Source organism: the organism of the source record quoted next, unplaced genomic scaffold (genome assembly GCF_019419815.1).
Source record: "Pyrus x bretschneideri cultivar Hongxiangsu unplaced genomic scaffold, Pyrus_bretschneideri_v1 Contig30, whole genome shotgun sequence".
Classification (NCBI taxonomy): Eukaryota; Viridiplantae; Streptophyta; class Magnoliopsida; order Rosales; family Rosaceae; genus Pyrus; species Pyrus x bretschneideri.
In genome coordinates this window covers 1968967-1989635 of record NW_025999613.1, presented here as the reverse complement: position 1 = coordinate 1989635, position 20669 = coordinate 1968967, and the positions used below count along the sequence as shown (strand labels likewise).

The 20669-nt window shown below is 36.4% G+C and overlaps 1 protein-coding gene across 2 annotated transcripts; it reads right to left on the bottom strand.

Moving 5' to 3' along the window:
- Nucleotides 1–328: 328 nt before the first annotated feature.
- LOC103954812 (lysine-specific demethylase 5D-like) lies at nt 329–15494 on the bottom strand. Of its 2 annotated transcripts, none has more exons than XM_048590142.1 (34): nt 15354–15494; nt 13870–15255; nt 12650–12707; nt 12198–12320; nt 11710–11767; nt 11478–11614; nt 9972–10133; nt 9783–9869; nt 8848–9030; nt 8488–8640; nt 8207–8398; nt 8047–8112; nt 7699–7794; nt 7491–7577; nt 7247–7363; nt 6958–7165; nt 6806–6870; nt 6452–6510; nt 6224–6355; nt 5977–6133; nt 5565–5900; nt 4425–4607; nt 4272–4333; nt 3524–3602; nt 3063–3212; nt 2848–2981; nt 2518–2635; nt 2360–2433; nt 2126–2270; nt 1725–1874; nt 1210–1305; nt 1030–1125; nt 733–929; nt 329–648 (listed from the first exon to the last, which is right to left on the bottom strand). In XM_048590142.1, the coding sequence occupies exons 2-34, from the start codon at nt 15204–15206 to the stop codon at nt 399–401; spliced, it is 5547 nt and encodes a 1848-aa protein (XP_048446099.1). In that variant the 5' UTR covers nt 15207–15255; nt 15354–15494; the 3' UTR covers nt 329–398. The 2 variants fall into 2 exon arrangements, with proteins under 2 accessions (XP_048446099.1, XP_048446100.1); XM_048590143.1 differs by having other exon boundaries at nt 9972–10130.
- Between the last annotated feature and the right edge of the window lie 5175 nt (nt 15495–20669).

Sequence of the window (20669 nt, the reverse complement as noted above, 5' to 3'; positions counted from 1 at the left end):
CACACATCAAATAGACGTAATACCACACCACCAGAGTAACCGAAGTGATCCTCACACTTTTTTTAGCCTCTTGCAGATTACGGTTTAATCCTAATCCTAATCGTTGAATTTATTTAATTTATTCAATTCAATAGTCATAAACAAATAGGAAAACATGAGATGCTAAAAAACGTGTGAAAATCACTTCCCTTTGAGTACCAGAGGAGCTGCTTTACTCCATACAACTGAAAAGTCGCATTTATAACTTCAGAAACATTTCCAGGACGAGCAAAAAAAAGGGGAAAACTCATCATATAGCTCAGGAAATTAAAATTTAGGACCATCTACGTGAGCTGAAATCAGGGTAATCAATTGAATAAATTAAATCATGGCCTACAACCAATTTTCTTTTTAATGTTTCACCCTTCCAAATGAGAAAACACAGAGAGACTATCAAGCTTGGCACGTCGTTTAGCCGCCCTTCTGAAAGGTTTCCGATTTCGCCACCATAAACGTTCTATCCCGCTAGAACACCTATAAACATTGTTGGGGTCTGTAATTGCAAGAATCTTTTGTGCTAGATTGGACTCCGCCTTCTTTGGGTTCGTCCTGCACTTTGCACGCATAGGAGAGGGCGTTTTGGGCTCTACAGATTTCGCATCAGTACATCTGTCGAAGCATGCATTTTGGAAGAACCAGTTATTGGACACGCATGGTATAGGATACAATAAATTTAGAGTAGACAAGACTGACCTCTCTTGATCCACCGCGGGTTCACAAGACTTTTCTCCTAGAGGCTGACATGCAGGGCATATGTAAACCTTTGGTGTGGAACGTAATTTAATGCAATCAAAGTGATACCACTCATTACATTGGTCACACGCAATCATTGCTCGTTGATCATACGGCTTTCGGCAAATGCAATAAAGCATACTCCGAGCTTTCAACAACTGAAACAAGTAAGCATTTTTTTTTTCAGGGGTCAGAGATCAGCATAGTTTATTAACAAAAGGCCACAGCACATAATTAAGACGAAAGCCTCCTCTGTACCTTAAGTTCCCTCTCTAGACGAACAGGCAAATTTTCACCCTCCGAAACAAGTTCAAAAACTTTATCCAAGGGGAGAGCCCCAGAATCGGCAGCAACCTGTGCACAAAAGGCAAATAAGAGAGGAGAGGAGAGAGAAAGAGAGAAGGTAGGAGAAAGAGAGGACAGAAAAGTGCTCCTCACCTTCTTAGCAGTATCTGCCCACTGCAAACCAATAATCCTCACTTCGGTAAGTTTCTGCCAATAATAATCCGCAGGCAGAATGTTCAAGGCAGCTCCCTAAACATTGAAGAAAAGATAAATAAATGCATGAACATTAACTACAGCAAAAATAGACGATATTCTTTCCTGCTAAATTGCTTTACTTGATAAAGGTTTGCTATTTTGGACAATCAAGAGTGACCTCACACCAGAACATTTGTTTTTGCCTTAAAAGTTGAAGTTCAATGTATTAAATGCTTTTTCTTTCATTTCTTTAGTTTCTAAAAGCAAAAAAACTGTAGCCACCATTTCTCGGTATCCAGTACTCGTGCACAAGCAAAGAAATTTCTCGATCTAATAACCAACTGTTGGAAAATGTTTTCCATGCCACCGTTTGGTCGAAAAAAACCACAAAGGACAGAGAAATTGTTGCACGAGAAATCCATCTTAAGAACACAGAACGTGCTTCAAATTCATTTAATATCAGCAGGACATACCTCTTTTAACTGCTGCTGAACCTGTTGGATTGTGGGCTTTTGTGAACCCTCCAATAACCTATTGACTCTGACTTTCCATGAGTATCTTGATAAAGCCGACATAAGGTTGATATCACCTTCATGATCATGTACACCCTGCATTTCTCTGGCCTGTATAACAAAAACAATTTCAATCACGAAGATGTACCAAGCCTATATCAAGGTCATTCCCATCAACAGAATATACCAAGATTGGTTATTCTCCATTTTTCTTTTCAATTTCTGGAAGACTAGTTTTCTAACAACATAACTAGCAAATTCCAACCCAAGGCATTTATGCTAGATGACAAAGCCAATGGGTCCATCATATTTAAAATAAAATAAAATAGTTCAACACTACAGCAAAACGCTCCTTAAGATACCTTTAAAGCTGTTGTTAGTTTTTCAACAAGCACACTGAGATCCTTATCAGAATAAGCTAATGCAAAATCCACTAATTCTGTCAAGCGAGATTTGCATGCTTGAGCTTGCTTCAAAACTTCTTTCAGTACATCTCTTTCTTTAATACTGTAAATCCAAAACAATGTTAATAATTTCAATAACTTTAAGAATAAAGTATGAATAAACAAGTAACTTAAAAGAGTGCACTTCATTACCAAACACAGAAGTCTTCTTCACCGGATAAATGTTCAATAATTTTTTGAAGTTCTGGACGCATCCCACCAAATTTCTATACCATATAAATAGGATATTAAAATAGATATCAAACATACAGCCTTCCTTACAGAATATACTAGACAAATTAAATACATACCAGAGTACTGAGCCCACTTGGAGAAGAAGTTCCAGATACCAGATATCGGCAACATGGGCATTCATATTCTGCATGTTTTCCACCTACCATGGAAGACCCTAGACACCTCAAATGGTAGCTGTTCAAGAAGATATCAAGTTATAACCTATAACAGAGGGGAAAATTTACAGGAATTGTGTTTCTTGCTTGAAATTCTTCATAGTAAAAACATGTGATTGAAGTGCAAAAATAAGATTGAAATAGCAACCTATTGTGAAACAATTAAGTACTAATAATAACACGTAAGGGTGAAGGACCTGCAAAAATTTACAATAACAATAAATAACTTACCAGTCCTTGCATGAAGAACAAGTAAGAAATTCCTGATCCAGAGAACCACTGGAGCAGCAAGCAAAAGAACTACTCTCTTTCAAGCCATGTGGTTTCTCATATATGTGTATACATCTCTTTAGAGTCTGTCCTATCTGTGAATCAATAACAACGATTCAAACCCCTAGGGAAAACATAACAATTAGATGTAATAAATTACAGTTTTAGCTGAAAACCTTTTCTAAACTGCCAAGCAATGAATTATCATCTCCAACTACTATCCTGAAAATATCCATGCACTGTTGTTTCCAACTCTCAACCCTTTCAACTTCAGATACAATCAAATCTAGTTCTGTGCAACTGAAAGCAGCAGAAACTCCAAGTTCCTGAGTGCAATTGAATCATATTAGGCATGTTTTCAGGAATTTAAGTACATAATCGAATGTAATTTAACAATCAATATAATTGACAAGAGAAAGCAGGCAAAAATTATACAACATTGACCAAGCCAAAGTGTTGTACTCTTCAACTATCATAGAAGTCATCAGTCATAATCAAACATCACCTATGCTGATCTATTAACATTATAAATACAAGTGAAGACATTTACTTAAAGGTGAACTGCAAGGGAACAAAGATGAACTTTGTCATGTCAAAAGCACTAAAGCATGTATAAGCGCACAATCTGACGTCATACCTTTAGCTGTAATGTTAGAGACCAAGATCGTTCTCCTGGCCTTAGGCTGAAAAGTTGATGCACTTGCTCAAGCCAGGACCTACAATACATTTACAATTACTTATTATAAATCATACTGGTACAGCAAGAGAGGGCAATACAAATTGAAAACCCAGAAGCCAAAAGTTTTTTTTGTTTTTGTTTTTTGTTATCCAGTTTGTTGCATGCTTAGGCCCAAATTGTTTTCCTTTCCCCCAAGATCAAAAGGGAAAAGGTACAATAAATCAGACCGCCCAAAGAGATCATAATATGATATTAGCAGAAAACAAGCCACTGGATCATGCAGCATCCCCGAAATTCTAGTATACAAGTTTTAAGGACCAGTTCATTCCAAAAATTCTTTCCTTCAACTTGATAACTAAACATCAAAACATTGCTTAATACAATAAAATCATGACAGAACTTTTATTTCTAGTAGAAGCAGAACCAACATAATATTACCAAATAATATGTACACAAATTTGGGAATAAGTACTTTTTTTTTCTAAAGAAATAATGTTGCAGTGACAACAGTATTTGAAAAACACTTTTCTCAAACACTCAGATTATTAGCCTCATTTTCATATTCTGCAACAGCCTGGACTTGTAGCATGCATACCAAGTCCTTGAAACTTTTTCTAACTCCTCCCACAAATATATCAAGTGATGCACTTCAGTTTAAAAAGTGAAAGTAAAACAATGGACAGGTCAAAAGACACTGCAAGCTCACTTGTGTTTCTGAATAGCACATTCAAGTTGATCAACCATCAATGGGAAGGAGACACTGATACTCTGCAAAAGATGATGATACAGTTTAGTATGGCAAGTATAAAAATATCCATGTATAGAATTGATTTGAAATATTACCAGAAAATAAAAACACCTGAGATTTAGAAAGAACTTCTTCAGCTTCACTTAAAGTGCATCTTTTAGAATTGCCTGATGCAGAAATAACCTTTGTAGCATGCTCAAGCCATTTCAGCCCTTCAACCAACGAGCCCCACAATGCACTAGGGGCAAATGTACCACATAAATTTTCTGCAGCACTCGCCAAATTTTCAACATCCTACAACAGAAATGGCAAGTCTCCATAAAATTGCCAACAGAAAGGCATTGTATAGAAAGTAAAAAGAATCATAGTGTTAAAACAAGGCACATGAAAACCAAGCAAGACCAAGATAGCATCCTCGTCATTCCACCACTAGCACCAAGGTAGCTTAACAATCACAGGGACACTTTTTTAAGTTGGTCTATATAATACTCATTTACTCTTGCTTAGCAACTTGAGCCTTGCGTTCATTTTGATTGTGGTGGGTTGAGACTTGGGATTGTCATTTCATTTAGGGCCAATATTTACTCTTCCTAATTCCTTTTCTCTTTCTCAGCTCTCTAGTCTATGTCCTCGCCATCTCTCCCTTCTCTTTGATTGAAAAAAATGAACAATAAAAGACAAAAAAACAAAAAACAAAACTTCTGTGAAAAACAGGCTTCTAGTTGTACGGAAAACTAGGAGTCCTGGATGCAATGGACAAACATTGATACACTTTTTATGATGTGTCGGACAAACATTGATACATTCCTTGTGCTGTGCCTGTCCATCATATTTCTCTATCATGTATATATTGCATTAATTGGTACAAGAGCTGGTCGCTACTCCACCGCTAAATGCATTTTATCATCCTAATAAAATAAGTAGAGGAGATGCTCTACACCTGCAAACATTTTCAGATTAAGAACTATAAATTTCAAGCACTTCAAAGATTTAGCAATTGTCCTTTCAACTTGAAGGCAAAAAGTTAGTACCAGGAAGCATGGAGGATCAAGTCATGGGAATATTAACGATTCTAGTGATAACTCTGCCAGCAGTCATAACTGGATTTGGTAGGAAATGCAAGGGGAAAACGGATATACTACCACAACCAAAACTTAAGCATCATGTTGTACAATCACTATTGCAAACTCATACGAAGTTGAGCACAACCGCAACATAAAATTTGATTAGTATTGGAGTATGAAGTATCACCTCAAGGGGAGGAACTCCAATGCTGAAAGAAAGAGCCTTCTTACACCATTGCAGCACAGAACAAGCCTCCTTAAGTTTCACAAGCTCGCCAAAGTCAAAAGAAAGAGATAAACCAGTGCTTCCCATGGATTTGATTCTTGCAATTAGATGTTCAATCTTAGAAAGAAGACCATCTCTTGTTCCATCACCAATGATCCTCATATCAAATAGGCACCTTGTATCTTGCAGTAGACAGCAAGCGTCATTCTCCCATTCCTTACAGTTCATCAAAACAGTCTCAAGCATCCTTATTTCTTTCAAAGAAACCTTCAGAGGCTTTGACTCAGAAACTAATTCCTGCAACATTAAACCATATTGTCATCTAGGTCTTTCAATTTTTAGCGAAGAAAACAAACAGGAGACATTTGAGAACCTTCAAGGTGTCGACATTCAGCAAAGGACTTGAAACAGATACCAAAGGAGAAGTCATTAAAAATGGCTTTGACCTACTCAACCAGATCTTAGCCTTTGATAGTGCATCCTTCACATCATGGAGAGAAGATAAATGCACATGTATGTCTTCCGAACTCCTAAAACATTCAAATCAATTATTAGAACCAGCAAAGGAACTTATCCACGAACACCCATATGGTTAAAAAAATGTAAAGCATGTTGAAGACCTGATAACATCCTCAAAGTCAGATATCTGAGCCTCGTGTGCAAGGATATATTTCGCTCTTTCCTCCCATAGCATGGCAACAGCTAACACTTCAGACATATCAACGAATAACTTCTCCCCCTCAACATGTAACCTGAAAGAGAAACACCAAATGACCAAGGGTAAATGCAAATATAATCCAGAGTCTTTAGTTCAAACTTGTAACAGGCATCAAGGTTAAAAAACATACATTCTTGCCTCCATCATCACTTCTTGAATGAAGTCCAGAGACAATTTAGTACCTCGCATCTGCACATATTCCAAGTAAATTATATGCATTTGGGTGTCTAATTAGGATTCAAGCACAAAAAACAAGTGAAACAACATAGGAGCAGGCCAGAAGAAGGGGGAGGGATGGATACCCAGTGGGTCAGCTTAGGCCCACTTAACTTCTTGTGTACACACTGCAATTTTGCAACATGGCATGCACAAAAACTCACATAGACACAAATCCAGTGGGCCTAAGCTAATCCCATTGGGTACCCACAACCATCTATAGAGGGAGGAAGGGAAGGAGACAAATTACATACTAATAGTAACTTACCCTCAGCGCCTTTTCCCTGCACTGAGCCTTCTTCAACTCAAACTCTACGATAGACAACTGATCAACTGATAAAAAAACCAAACCCAATGTTAGCAACACAAGAGACCTATTTCCATTATACAAGTACTGAAAAAGTCAACATATTCCAGAACCTTTAATTTTCAAAGATGCTCCATCTGTTAATATGAGCATTAACTCATTAACTACATTATTTTGATCCTCCCTTTCGTGAATGTTCACAAGAACAGCATTAAGACGAGAAATCCAAGAAACTGTATCAATGTGGTACTGCTTCAGAAGCTTCAGCTCTGGTGTGTTAACAGTAAAACCATCCAATTGTTTCAGAAGCGCCTCAACATCCTACAGAAGCCATGTATTCATAAGTACAAGTACTTTAAATCATGCAAATCATTTGGGTAGCCTATTAACCATATCACTAACCTCAAGGCTAATAGGACCTTTCAAAATTTCACCACATCGAGCACGCCATGATTCAGCCGTCCTTAATAGATCTGAAAGCCTATCCATGTCTGGGAGTTCAACTTGGAGCTCTGAAATCTGTTTATTAGATTCAATTTTAAGATCCCAACCACCAAAAACAAATTGTTAAGTCACAACTCACAACCTAAAAGATTTAAACAAAACACAAAGTTTGGCAACAGAACAGCATGCCAGCCATTATTACCTCTGAATTCAAATTGTAAACAACATCAATCCCAATTGCTGCAGTACGTGTCTCTGAGATACATTTTCTTATGCCTTCCATCAAGACCTGCCCCGATAATGAAGCCAGATTATAAACATTAACTTGCCATATACCAAGAATACGTTATAGCTCGAATTATTGTTAACTCAGGTTTTAGTAGAATTTGAATCCAAATAAAGTAAACTACCTCTGCAGATGAAATTTTTTGTAGTAAATTTTCACTTTCTTTCACATAGACTGGAAGCTCACAGGCTCTGGAATACAACAATTTCAACTCCGATATCTGGAGGGACAATTGTAAACAAATGTTAATCATTATGAATGAAGTCAAATGAGATCACACTGTAATTGATAGTGCTATTTGTAGACATCGAAAAGAGACAATGCCTATTTTCTTCATGTATATGCGTGACCAGAGAAAAGGTGAATTTCTTGAGCTTCGCTCTGGCCCTGGCCTTTTTCTTCACATTAGTATCTTTAGAACACTGTTAGATAAACTCATGAGAAAATAGACTTAAGAGAAATAGAGAAAAACCTTTAGGCATGATGACATAGCAGATTCAATTTCCTGTATCAACATTTTTGCCTTTTCTGCATAACCCTGTATCACATAATCACACACCTGGTAAGATTCTTAGTTGGCAAGCCAAGGATAAGCACAAACTAACAATTACAACCACTCAAAAAACTGTAACCTTCAAATTATGATGCCCAGTCTCGTAACAGGGCACCACATCAAAACTCAGCAACTCATTGATATAATCCAAGTGAACTTTCTCGATATTGTTTCCACTACGAGATGACCAAGTTTCAAGTTTAGATAGACAATCTCTTACACCTTCAGCCCATTTCTGAAATCTGATCAAATTCTTGGTTGTTTCCCGCACCTATATTTCAATGTGAAAGTAGATGAGCATAATGTCTGTTAGGTAAAATTTCAGAACGTAACAGAAGATAAAAAGCAGTTAAAACTCACAGGATACATCTCTGAGCCAGCCCAAAGAAACTGTTCAGCTTCTTTTAATAAAGACACATACTCATCTCTTGAAAATGGATTCTGAGAAATCTTGCACGAGCGCAAAAGCCATTGTTCTGCAAGTTGAGCAAAAGTGGCATGGCCCCCTTTGACCTACATGCATTGCATGGCCTCAGAAGCACTCTTAAAAAATCCACATACTAATACATCACATAGTAGGCACCACATTTGTTGAGTAAGTCGGTTAATGTTAAAAATCATGCAGGACATTCTTAGAAAGAAAAATAGATTAACATTAAAAACCCAATCCAAAGCATGATAGTCAGCCTAACATTATCAGTCAAGATAAAAAAATCCTACCTTTTTTGTCAAAGCCGTTGGTTCATCAGTGCATGAGATTTGCCTTCTTATAGTCCTACTTTGTGTTGTCTCCTCAAAACCATGTTTATCCATTTCAAGGACCAATTCATGCAACTCTGCCAGAGAATAACGATATAAAAGACGGAGTCTTCTGGATTTGCATTCGCAAAGGTGTTCCCAATGCTGCACAAAAGGCAAAGTATTTTTGTGAGAATAAAGCATATGGGTTGAACAGTCAGACTTCCAAGTTCCTAGTCCAACCAAGTTCATAACTTGATTTTACACAGTAAATAGTTATCATTATAATTTAGTTAGTACACGAGAATTCTTAGCAAGGTAAGGATAAGAAACAAAGTTATCAACTCTGGGTGAAAGAGACCAGGTAATTAATATCACCTATCAAACCCCTAATGAAAACAAAAAAAAAACAGTCGGGTTTTATCATCTAAACTAAAAATTTCCAATCAAGTAATCTGCATTCTGACTCAATACCCCCAAACATTGAAAAAAATCTACTTACAAATATTATCCATATCTTTGTTAGGATGATAAAAGATTAAAGGACCAGAATCATGTACAATAGTATGTATAATATACTTGAAAATTTTATTTTACTCTTTTGTCCTCAATCAATCTATTCCACCTCATGATGTTCACTCCACCCTTAATTACCAAACAGTGTTACTAAAGGTTGTATCTAGGTGATTGATCATTGCATCACCTCCATCAACTTAAAATAATTGGGAAAAAAAAATCTCCAAAAAAGAACAATTGTGCAAACATGTGCTTTTACTTTTTTTCTCCATTCAAACCATAACAATCCCATGCAAGGTTTATATGTGCATGGGTTAGGATCATATGTTACGTCTGAACTAAATTTACACACAAATTCAAAACAGAGGGAGGATTCGAAACAGAATCTGAGAATCACATACCTCCAGACATACAAATGCAGATGGCCTACAACGACAAACAACAGCAGAAAGAAAAAGATACTGTTGGCATATAATGCATGTAGGATCCTACAAAAACAAAACAGCAGGAAATATCATTATCATCCGAAAATAATTAAAGTTGCACAGCATATGCCCAAACACAAGGTCGTAATGCAGTATGGCAAGTACCTCTTCGGTACCAACATACTCAGGGCATGTCCGAGAGGACATAAGGGATGATCTGATGATCCCTTTCCTCCAAAGGCGCTCCCTCCAGGTTTTTTCCTTATTGTAGATTCTTGTCAATTCTTTCTTCAAATAAGTTGATACTCTGCTGTCACAGTCACTCTTCTAAACCAAAACAAAATTAAGCGGATGAGACCTATAATTCAGTTAAGTGACTGGAGAAAGAATTTAAAGGGAGAAAAGAAACCAATAAACAATGTTGGCACAAGAAAACTACTTTTGCAGCATTATTGACTATAATTTGATAATCAGACGTGAAAACCTTTTTTAACAATGTACATTGATGAGTGTAAGCTATGCAGCCAAGGGCTATCCAACAAACATTATTATGCCTTCAATTCACATTATAATGGCTTCATAACCCAAGGGCTACTCCAATATAATATTAGCTTCATAACTGCAGAGGTTTGCATATTTTTAAATGAGCTCACTTTGAGCATTATGGAAACACCCACTACACAACATATAGTCTGCAATAGCATCCCATCTAAAATTTGAACCGAGAGATATAAAATGAAAGTTGTTCAACAGGTAAAACCAATGTTTTAAAAGGCAAAGGCGTAGGCAAGGCGTTTCATACCCTGCCTAGGCGAAAGCCTTGAGGCGTGAGGTGAAGCCTCACAGAACCTAAATTTTTTAATATATATATATTTTGATGGAATATGTGGAGTCTTAAAAAGAAAAATAAAGGATAATATATAACGTTAAAAAATAGGTAATATACTAATATATAACGTTAAAAATAAAATGTCTTATGAGTTTTTTTAGGTCCATAAAATATATCAAAACATATAAAAAGTATAAAAACAGTTTCTTCTGCTTATCTTTTATTTTTTTAATATCTATAAAAATAATATAAAAAAAACAAAGCCTTAAAAAAAAATGCTAAAAGAATCTGTAACTAGTAAAGTGCAGAAAAAAATAGAAAGAAAAACCAGTCAAAAGTTCGCGTCTTCTTCATCTTCTCTGCAACTGAAAACAAAACGCAGATTTCAACCGAAATTTTTTCAGATTTCAGCAACTTTTATAAAACTGACGCCTAATCAAACACCCTGGGGTGAGCCTCATCCGCCTAGGCACGCCCTGACAAAGCTACACGAGTTTTTCGCCGACTCCCACAAAACAGAGACGGCAAGCCACCCACCCAGCCTCTGAGGCGACCTAGGCACGCCCCGAGGCCAGTATTTTAAAACACTGGGTAAAACAATCACAAATTTTATTACCAAGCAAACAGGACTTGCATTGTGTATCATTATACAATACAAGCCTAAGTATTTGTTGTACACATGCATACAGTTGCATAAGATGTTGGTCCCCCAAGCTTCCAGCCAAAACCCAAAACACCAAGCAAATACTTGAAATTTCAAACACTGAATTGGCTAGCTAGTTTAAGGTATTTGTCGTACACATGCATACAGTAGAATAAGATGTTCTATCACTAAAATTAACCTTGGCTAGCACACAAACAAGCTCCTCGTGAGACAGAACGGCAGTTTTGTGATAAAGTTGATACAGCCCTGCTCCAAACCCACCATGAGGTAGCCAGTCCGCAGGAGCAAAATTGACAGCTTCTGCACAATTCAAACCTGAAAATGCCAGAGCAAAGTGTTATGCCTGCGCAGATATTAACTGAACACTACATCTACTAACCACTATCAACTTGTAAAGCAAAATGCCATACCAAGATTAAAGCCTCCATGGTAAGATCTGGGGAAGGTGATGACAAAATTCCCAGGCTCCTAGCAGAGAGCAAGTGTGAAAAGAACATCAACAATTACTAAAGATACCAGATAGATGAATAATTTAAAATTGGTATGTGTATAATTAAAGTTGAAAAGGAAACCATAAATCCAGTTTTGAATGTACTTATAGAAAGCCATGCCAGAGCATTGCATACAATTGAGAACCTACAGATTCTTAATTCAAAATTCTATATATTACCAAACTCCTTCAAAAGAAAGGGGAGTGCAAAAACGAAGGAAACCTCTAGCAACATTTCATTAAAAAGTGAAATCTCTAGCAACATAAAAACTATCACGGTTGTCACTGTGTCTCCCTGTTCATATTCTTCTGTGTGAAAAATTAATATTAGCATTTTTCAGCATTGCTTTTTGTCAATTATAGAAGAAAGGCTTTCAATACACGATATCGAATTCAAAATGCTCAAACCTGTAGCACACTATATACAGGAACTCCATTCGCTTGCAAAACAGATGGATTTAACATGGTGACAAGCTGAAAGAGTAAATCGGGTTGTGCATCAAAAAGATCAGGAAGACTGTTGCGCATCACCTACAAGAACATAAGTAAAAAAATGTGTCTATAATAATTCAGCATCAGAAAAACACTATTTGGTTAGCATATGAACCACCAACGAAAGCAATGGTAAATATGAAGATTTACAGAATCAGAAGAGAATTACAGCAGGCAATGAGAGGTATGATTAAATACAAATTAAATTCATTCCCTTGCCATAATAATGTACTATAGAAATTCTGAATTAGAAAAAAAAAAAAAAAAAAAAAAAGACGTACAAGAAGGATACCATAAATGAGAATGTGCTGATATTCTAAGAACAAATACCAAACCCCCAAAATAGATGAAAAAACTGTAAGGGCTACCTTCTCAAATGCACTGGCTTCACCACCAGGGACGCTGTACCAACATTTTGGCTCTCCCCTGAGAAAACAATATTAAGCTAACATTCAAATCATCTGCCTTAAGTTACAGAAAAGAAAAAATATTTGACTTCTGAAAAAGAGCAAATATTTTATCACTGAATATGAATTGTCACTTTGAAAGCTCACATCCCACAAGTTTCCTTATAAAAAATCCTGAATATAATTTAATGAAGAAAAGTGAAATACTCATCCACTACAGAGAGACAACAAAAGACTAAAACTTCGAAAGTTGTTTTTTTCTCAAATATATGCAAAAGTCTGGAGGTAATCCAACAGCATAGCCTCATAATTCTACCAACATATCGGCTTTCAACTATGAAACACATAATTTTCCAAACTAGTAGGGCAAGAGATGCAAAATTAGTTTTTACTTGATCAGTGAAACTAAAAATAGAAATGACTCGTCACTATAAGCCAACCACAATGAGATGATACTAGGACATGGCCGAGGTTAGATAACTGTTTCAGTACTCAAATAATCATTAAAAGAACCCAAGGTGCATGATTGGAAGATGACAAATGGACAGGTTTAAGTAAACCATAATCAAAGTTAAAATCAAAACTGGTATCGTCAACCAGGTATACTTCAATGCAATAACAATTTTACCAATATCTGCACTTTTATGTTGACTGAAAACGGCACTGGGAATAATCATCGCAAAAGAAACATTACTTCCAAAAGTGTATTTTGTATGTGATGCATGTATGTTTCCTGAAAATGCTGTCCTCTGTGGTTATAACCTACAATCTTGTTCAAAAGTCATCCCGCACATAGCTTCTTTTGAGTTCTTTTAATGCACAATATAAACAGGATAGACAGAAAATTTATTATTAATTTCATAGGATTCCATTGGAAAAAATCGAGTGAAATCATGTCTTTCTTTTCTTTTCTTTTTTAGGGCAATAAGGGTGTCTCCTTGTCTTCTCTTCATGTTTCTTAAGTCTTGTATTTATTTGCTGGCCCCAAATATTTCTCTCTCAGTCACACACACACGTACACAAACCAATAGGAGTTGGCATCTGATCCTGCTCCATGGAATGTGCACAAGTTTACAACTCAAAGCCCCAATAATAATCATCTTACGTGGATAGTTTATTTTGCATTTGTAGCCAAAATTATCTTGTATATAATATTAAAAAAATACACAAGATATACATACCAGTGGTGATAATTCATTGAGTAAAAACAATGATCTTCAAAATGCCAGCAAAAAGATGAGAACAACATCCCAACATACAGCCAAGGAACCATAACACCAGCAATGTTATGATGAACAGCTTGAAGCACTGATCCTTTCAATTTGGGCAAGTTATTGAGATTCCATGGGCTACTGCAGTACTCATCCCATATCTTGGCCTCAGCCGATTCTGGTTTCTGGTCATTTACACGCGGAAACCCACTCCCATATATGGAAGTATCCAAGTCACTGCCATACTTAACTTCAACCTCACCGACTGAACCCTCCACAATCTCCCAAAACTTTTTCTCTATTTGCACCCTTGATGCAGATCCTGACCCAAACCATTTCCTCTTGGAGCGATTAGCCATACGCCTAAAAACTTCCAGCGAGAACTGCTTACCAGGAACAAAGCCAAAACTATCCTTGTCGGAATTCAAGCAATCCAAACAATACCAATTCCCTGGCGGAACCTGTTTCAATGGAGGAGACAGGCAATAAATGTGCCACCCCTTATTACACCTATCACACAAAAGCATCACTTCCCCGTGCAGACCACTTCTGCATTGTTCACATATCTGATCATGCTCCTCATCCTCCTTCTCTACCTTACCAACCTTAACTTTCTCACCATCATTATTGACTCGCCTCCTTTTGGAGCTGGAATATTCAAAACTCTGTTCACTCCTCTTTTCCACAGGCATAACCCTCTTACATCTCCTAGCCCCCTCTTTGTTCAGCTTGTTATAATACTTTTCATAATCAAACAAATGGTCTCGATACAGTTGACACAACACGTGCTTCGAGCACTCCGAAATCTTTATCAGCGGCCTCACAAAACGAGCAACCTCCCCCCACTTCTTCCCCTTGACAACCTTAGCATATCCTCCATACCGCTTCACAGCATTAAACAATTTACACAAATCCAACTCCTCCCCTTCGAAAACCACCCTCTTCCGCAACTTCTTCCCACAGTGGTCCTCCCAAAACCTACTGTACTCCAACTCAAAAGTCTTGGAATCGCAAGATGCAGGCCGCACCTGAAGCTGGTGAATGGCCTGCGTCTTTGTAGGAAACGTAAACGAATCCAGATCCAACGCAAACGGGGGTTTCCAGCTCTTCGGCGGAACTATCTTACAAATCCCATACGCCTCGGCCTCGGGCCTGATCTTATAAATATACTCCAAAGGGTCTCTAAATTCATCCTCACTAGGGTAATACACAGGTGCAGATGGAATATTCAATGATCCAGATGCTGTAACACTCAAATTTTGACCTACCACTCCCTTCTCCACAGCCCTGGGTTTTCCCTTACCCATCAACACCACCACACATACACAGAGAACCTATATGCATATAACTAACTACCTACATAAACATAATTAAATTCCAATTAATTTAATTAAATTGACATTGCAGTACTGAAATTCGAACTCGAGTGGCTTTTAGGGTTTTGCAGAGCGTACCTTTTGTAGATAACCTCAGACTGGCGAGTGAACGGTGAATTCCGAGTTTCGTACGAAACGAAATTGCAAGGCAACTTAAAGGAAAGAAGTATAATTACGCATTAAGGCCTGAAAATGGTTAATATTACGAGAATGGTAACCCTATCTTTTACTGGCCGTATGTTTCGTCGTTATTGTGTTTGTCTCGTTTGGTCTTTTTCCGCCGTTTGCATCGAGGCGCGGCTTGTTTGGGGGACTCTTCACGCGCTGCGATATCGGGCAGCTGAGCGTGTGGCGTGGGATGGAATCGACGGTCAGGATTCAGGCGATTTGTTTTGCTCTTGGCTTGAGAGCGTGTTTGGTCGCACGTGTGTGATATATACTGATCAACCGTACTGTTGTCTACTTCCTCATTTGGAAACACGTGTCAGAGTCTTGACTGGATTTAGGCGTTTTCAATTTTTATTTTCGTCAAAAGAGTTTTTTATTTAAAAGGGCACTTCCGAACTTTAACTAAGTGCTCGTTTACGTAATTGTAATTGAAATAGGAAGGATTAAATTGAGGAGAAATCAGAATCGAATTTTTATTGAAATTATTTATTTAAATGTTTTAAAATCGGAATAAAAATGACACTAATTCCAAAAAGTTGATTATTAATTCAGCAGAATCATAATATAAACTGGTCTGATTCTAAAATGCCCATGTCCCAAATCAAATGTTTTATAGGGAAATACTCAAAAATAGGATAATTTATTAATCTTGAGACATAAATAGGACATTTCAAATATGCACATGGCATGCATAACAATCAGACAGAAATATGATTTTTCTTACACCTTGAAATGATCAAATTGTCCTCCCATATAAAAGGGGTATCCAAAAATTTTAGCCCTCATTTCTCATTTTGTAGTGAGAGAAACAGAGAGGAGAGAGAGAAAGAGTCTCTCTCACCCAATTCCAGTTCTAAGAACCCTACTTATCTTCGTCATCCAAGAGCTCTTTCTTTCTCTCTCTCCTCTCTCTACATTTCGAATATGCACAAGAGCTCTCTCTCTAACCCACCCATATTCTTCGTTTTTTACTTTTTCATTTGTAGGTTTTGTGAACCGGGTTTGCTTAATTTTGCTTTTTGATTGATGGATTTTTGGAGTTGAAGTGATTGGTTTGGTGTTTCTTGGAGGAGACCCAAATCTTCAATTTTCATCTTTTTATTTTTTTATCATTTCTCTAATTTATATGTGGGTTTTCATTTCTTTTGTCTTCTCCCTCTCTCCGCTCCCTCTCTCGATCCAAATTTACAAGCACTAAAATATGGTTTGGCTTTTGCTGCACTTAAATGAAAAAATATATTAAAGGTCAATTGCCTTTTGAAGACAATATAAATTTTGAGGGAAAAGAGAGAAATTAGAGTGGAAAGAAAGAAGAGAGAAGGACATTGATGAAATTCTTTCGTATTAAGCTCACTCATACACAACAGGCACATGTTATGCTCATAAATCTGAGCTCAACCCAAGAACCCATAACTCACAGCTCTCTCCTCGAAATCGGACAAATGACGCAATCAGATAAATGACTTTAAACTTCATGTGAAGAATTGAAGATTCATTAATTTGAATTTAGTATCAAATTTGATTTTCAAGGATTTGAAAATTGCAGTTTGAATGGCCACGAAAGAACTCAACTGAATCAAAGGAAATTGTTTCACGAACTCGTTTACTTTTTTCATATTTGCAGGGCTTGCCTCTGAATCAAAGGAAAAAGTAATAAACTACGTTAATATGAAGAGTATCAAGGATATAAATACGCACCGTATACACTATATGCACACCACATGCTCATAATATATATAGTACATGCACATGATATGCACATAACGGAAGAAACTTTAACGGCAACATATTGGTATAGTGGATACAATGAAAACATAATTGGTACATATATAAGGTTACAATGACAGTTTGAAAAGTCTTGTTACATATATTAACCACTGCTTAACTATGCACATGGAAAACATGATACTCGTTGTCATTATTTCATGGACACGCATGACCCTTAATGTCCTCTAAGCATTTTCTTAATTTTGTTTTTATCTTAGGCCAACTAGGTTGTGGTCATACTCCCTAAATTTCGGGGTACAACATACATGCATCATAACTAGTGAACATTCCCGCTTCTCATATTAAGATGTAGCCATGCACACCACATGCACATTATAGAAAAAAATTTCACAAATTTCTGCAGTTGAACAATTAACCAGAAATTATTTCATCCCAGTTTTGTAGCATGTTAAAACTTGAAATTTATTTCACAACCCATATGTCACAACATGAACACACAAACCTTAATTTAACTTCTAAGTATTAATTCATCTTACAAATAACCCATTTATTCTATAAATCATTGATGAAGGAACTTGGAACTAAATACCCTACCTTACTATGCCTGTCGAAGCTTTAGTTGCTGGATAAAATGGAACTTTCTTGCCAAAACAGAAAATATGGTACAAATTCCAGCTCACCTATTCTCACCTCTCTTGCATCCCTTTGTTCGAAATCGGAGGTATGAAGGTCAACCCAAAACTCAGCACACTTTTCTCGCCCCCCTTTGGACTTCCATCTCTTCGAAATTGGAGTTCAGAGTTCTAAGCTTAACCCAGAAACTGAAAGCTCACAGAGCTCTCTCGACATCCCTCTCTTCCAAATAAGAACAGTGATGCAATGGACTAATGATTTTTGGTATTTATATGCGGGTATTTTAGTAATTTTGGTTTTGTGTATGGTGTGCATGGCTGAGTTGTCCCATTTTTGTCCCAAGATTAAGAAATTGTTCCATTTTAGGGTATTTCCCTATTTTATATGCTTGTTTTTTGAATAAAATTTGATACAATATGCAATAATAAAAAAAACTCAAATTGTTGTTTTATTTCATAGACACACTTAAACTGGTTTTATTTATTTGTAAATTTAAGTATTTACTTTAATATTTAAATTTTCTTGCTCAAGTTATAGTTTCTTTTCTTCGGAATATGCAAGTGGAGTTGTGCATAATGAGAATGAGCTAGAAGGAAGTAGAAACATATTGTTAGGAGCATTTTCAATTTAGGAAACTAGAATTAACTTGATTAAAGTCAATAGTTTACATCAAATTACATCTTCCTAACCATAATAACCAACCTAAACAAAATAATCATGCCATGCCGAAACATCATATTATCAACAAAATATTTCCAACCTGCCCAAACATCATAATAACAACAAAAAGTGCTCATTCCTAATCATCATGACATTCACAATCTTTTCAAATATGTCATTTGACAATAAGCGGGTCATACCAAAAAACTAGCATTCACAATCTTCGGACAGTCACTTAGATGCCATTATGCATCCAAGTCTGCAACAAAGTAGTCATATGCACTTTTCCTTTCGTCAAACATAGTGAAAAAGACCCTTAGTAAGTTATATTCTTTGACCAAGAAGTTGGTGACTTGAAATAATTCCATGGGAGCCAAAATCTCTATTTTGTTCAATTCACCATCAAGTTTTTGTTGCATTTGAGTCAGATTTATATCAGTTGAGAATGCATGGACTAGACCATCAAGCTTAAGGTTTGACATCAACTAAAGCTTTTGTTATGCCGTGGACCAGAGTTCGGTGGAAAAATAAACCTAACGCTCGGTTTAAGAGTAAATGTAAAAATAAAATGAAAAACGAAACTTCTCTTATAAAAGTAACTCCAAAATCTTACAGGGTGTACAAAAATAAAATAAAACTCTTAAATCTCTTGTCTAACACAATCTCAGCTCGTCTAGCACTTGTCTTGCCAAATAACTCATCTGTAAAATAAAAAGGTGATGGGTGAACAACAACCACTGTCGCTTAGTGAGTAGAATATGTAATATGCCAATCAAGCGAAGCCATTTTAGTCACTCTAGAAAATACAATAATAATATCAGATCATTATACACATAATGCCATATCACATAATCCCTTTATATGTTCATTATATCCTTCATAAATTGTAACTCACCACGTGACCCCTACTGGCCATTCTGCCCTAATGTCCCCGTGTGCAATTTACATTTATCCGTCGAATTAATGCAACACTAAAGTTCTCATGCTCCATGAACAATTCCAAATACCCATATATCACTATATTAATAATTCCGAAAGCATTTCCACAAATTCAACATTGCTTGACTTGAAATAGAGAGATATTTGAAAATAGATAAACCCCACGATAACTCATGGTTTTTGTTTATCAGAAAATAAGAATATTTGGAAACAGATTACATAAACCACTCACCTTAATATTCCGAGTTTTGACAAGACAACATCATACCTCAAACCCTAGCTTTCCCTCTCTCTTTCTTTTCTAAACTCTTTCTAAACATACATATACATACATACATGCACTAACATGTTGCATGTCTTGCATGCATGCATGGCTTTCTACCTGCCATTATATGTCTCCTAATATGCGATGAATGAAATAATGCAATGCAACCAAAATGTAGTAGAAATAGGCGGTGTCAAACTAGCTTCCAACTGGATGGTTTTGTGGCTAAAGATGACTAAGGCATTGCATGTACAAGGTGTCAAATGCATAGCTAATATGCATGAAACGTCTAACTAATAGCTTCAATTGGTATGCATAATTGAGTGCTCTATCAACACTTCTCATACAAACTACACACGTTGCAACCTAGTCATCAATTCTAGAGCCAAGAAGAAGGTAACTGAGAATGGTAGAAAGATATCTATTTGAATGGGATAAGAATAATGGGTATATCAAACTTGTACATAAAATAGGGCTTCTAATAAACTCTTTAAAATAAAATAGAAATATATATATAATAAATAAATAATTATAAATATGTAATTTAAAATACGGGGTCTCACATCTTTAGCCATATCGGAAAATTGATGAGCTATTTCATCCCCAACTCTTGCCCTCTTATGACCACTATTTGATGTATTACTTTCTGCATTTTGTTGTTGTAAGGAATTTGGTACTAAGAAATACGTGTCAACATCATATCCACTTTCATCCTCACCTTCATTCTCATTGACATTGACATTGACATCTTCAAGTCTAACTTCTTCTTCCTTGTTATCAACGTTACTAGCATTTGCCCCACAACACGATCTTTCGCATAAATCTCTCCCAAAATGTAGTAGTGCGGAAAAGCCTTATCATACAATCCACTTGCATCCTTTTTACCCTACAAACACAAAATCCAAAGCATGAAAGAAAACTATAAAATAAAATGGAATCAGATAAATGCAATCTCAAATACCACATTGATTTCTAATTAGGACTTAACAAAAATCTAGTAT

Coding starts and splice junctions, on each gene's coding strand:
- LOC103954812 (XM_048590142.1), bottom strand. CDS start 15,206: ATGGGTAAGGGAAAACCCAGGGCTGTGGAGAAGGGAGTGGTAGGTCAA. Junction 10,134..11,477: donor TTGTTTGTGTGCTAGCCAAG/GTTAATTTTAGT, acceptor GTTTTGGTTTAG/AAGAGTGACTGTGACAGCAG. Junction 649..732: donor CCCGCGGTGGATCAAGAGAG/GTCAGTCTTGTC, acceptor ATGCTTCGACAG/ATGTACTGATGCGAAATCTG.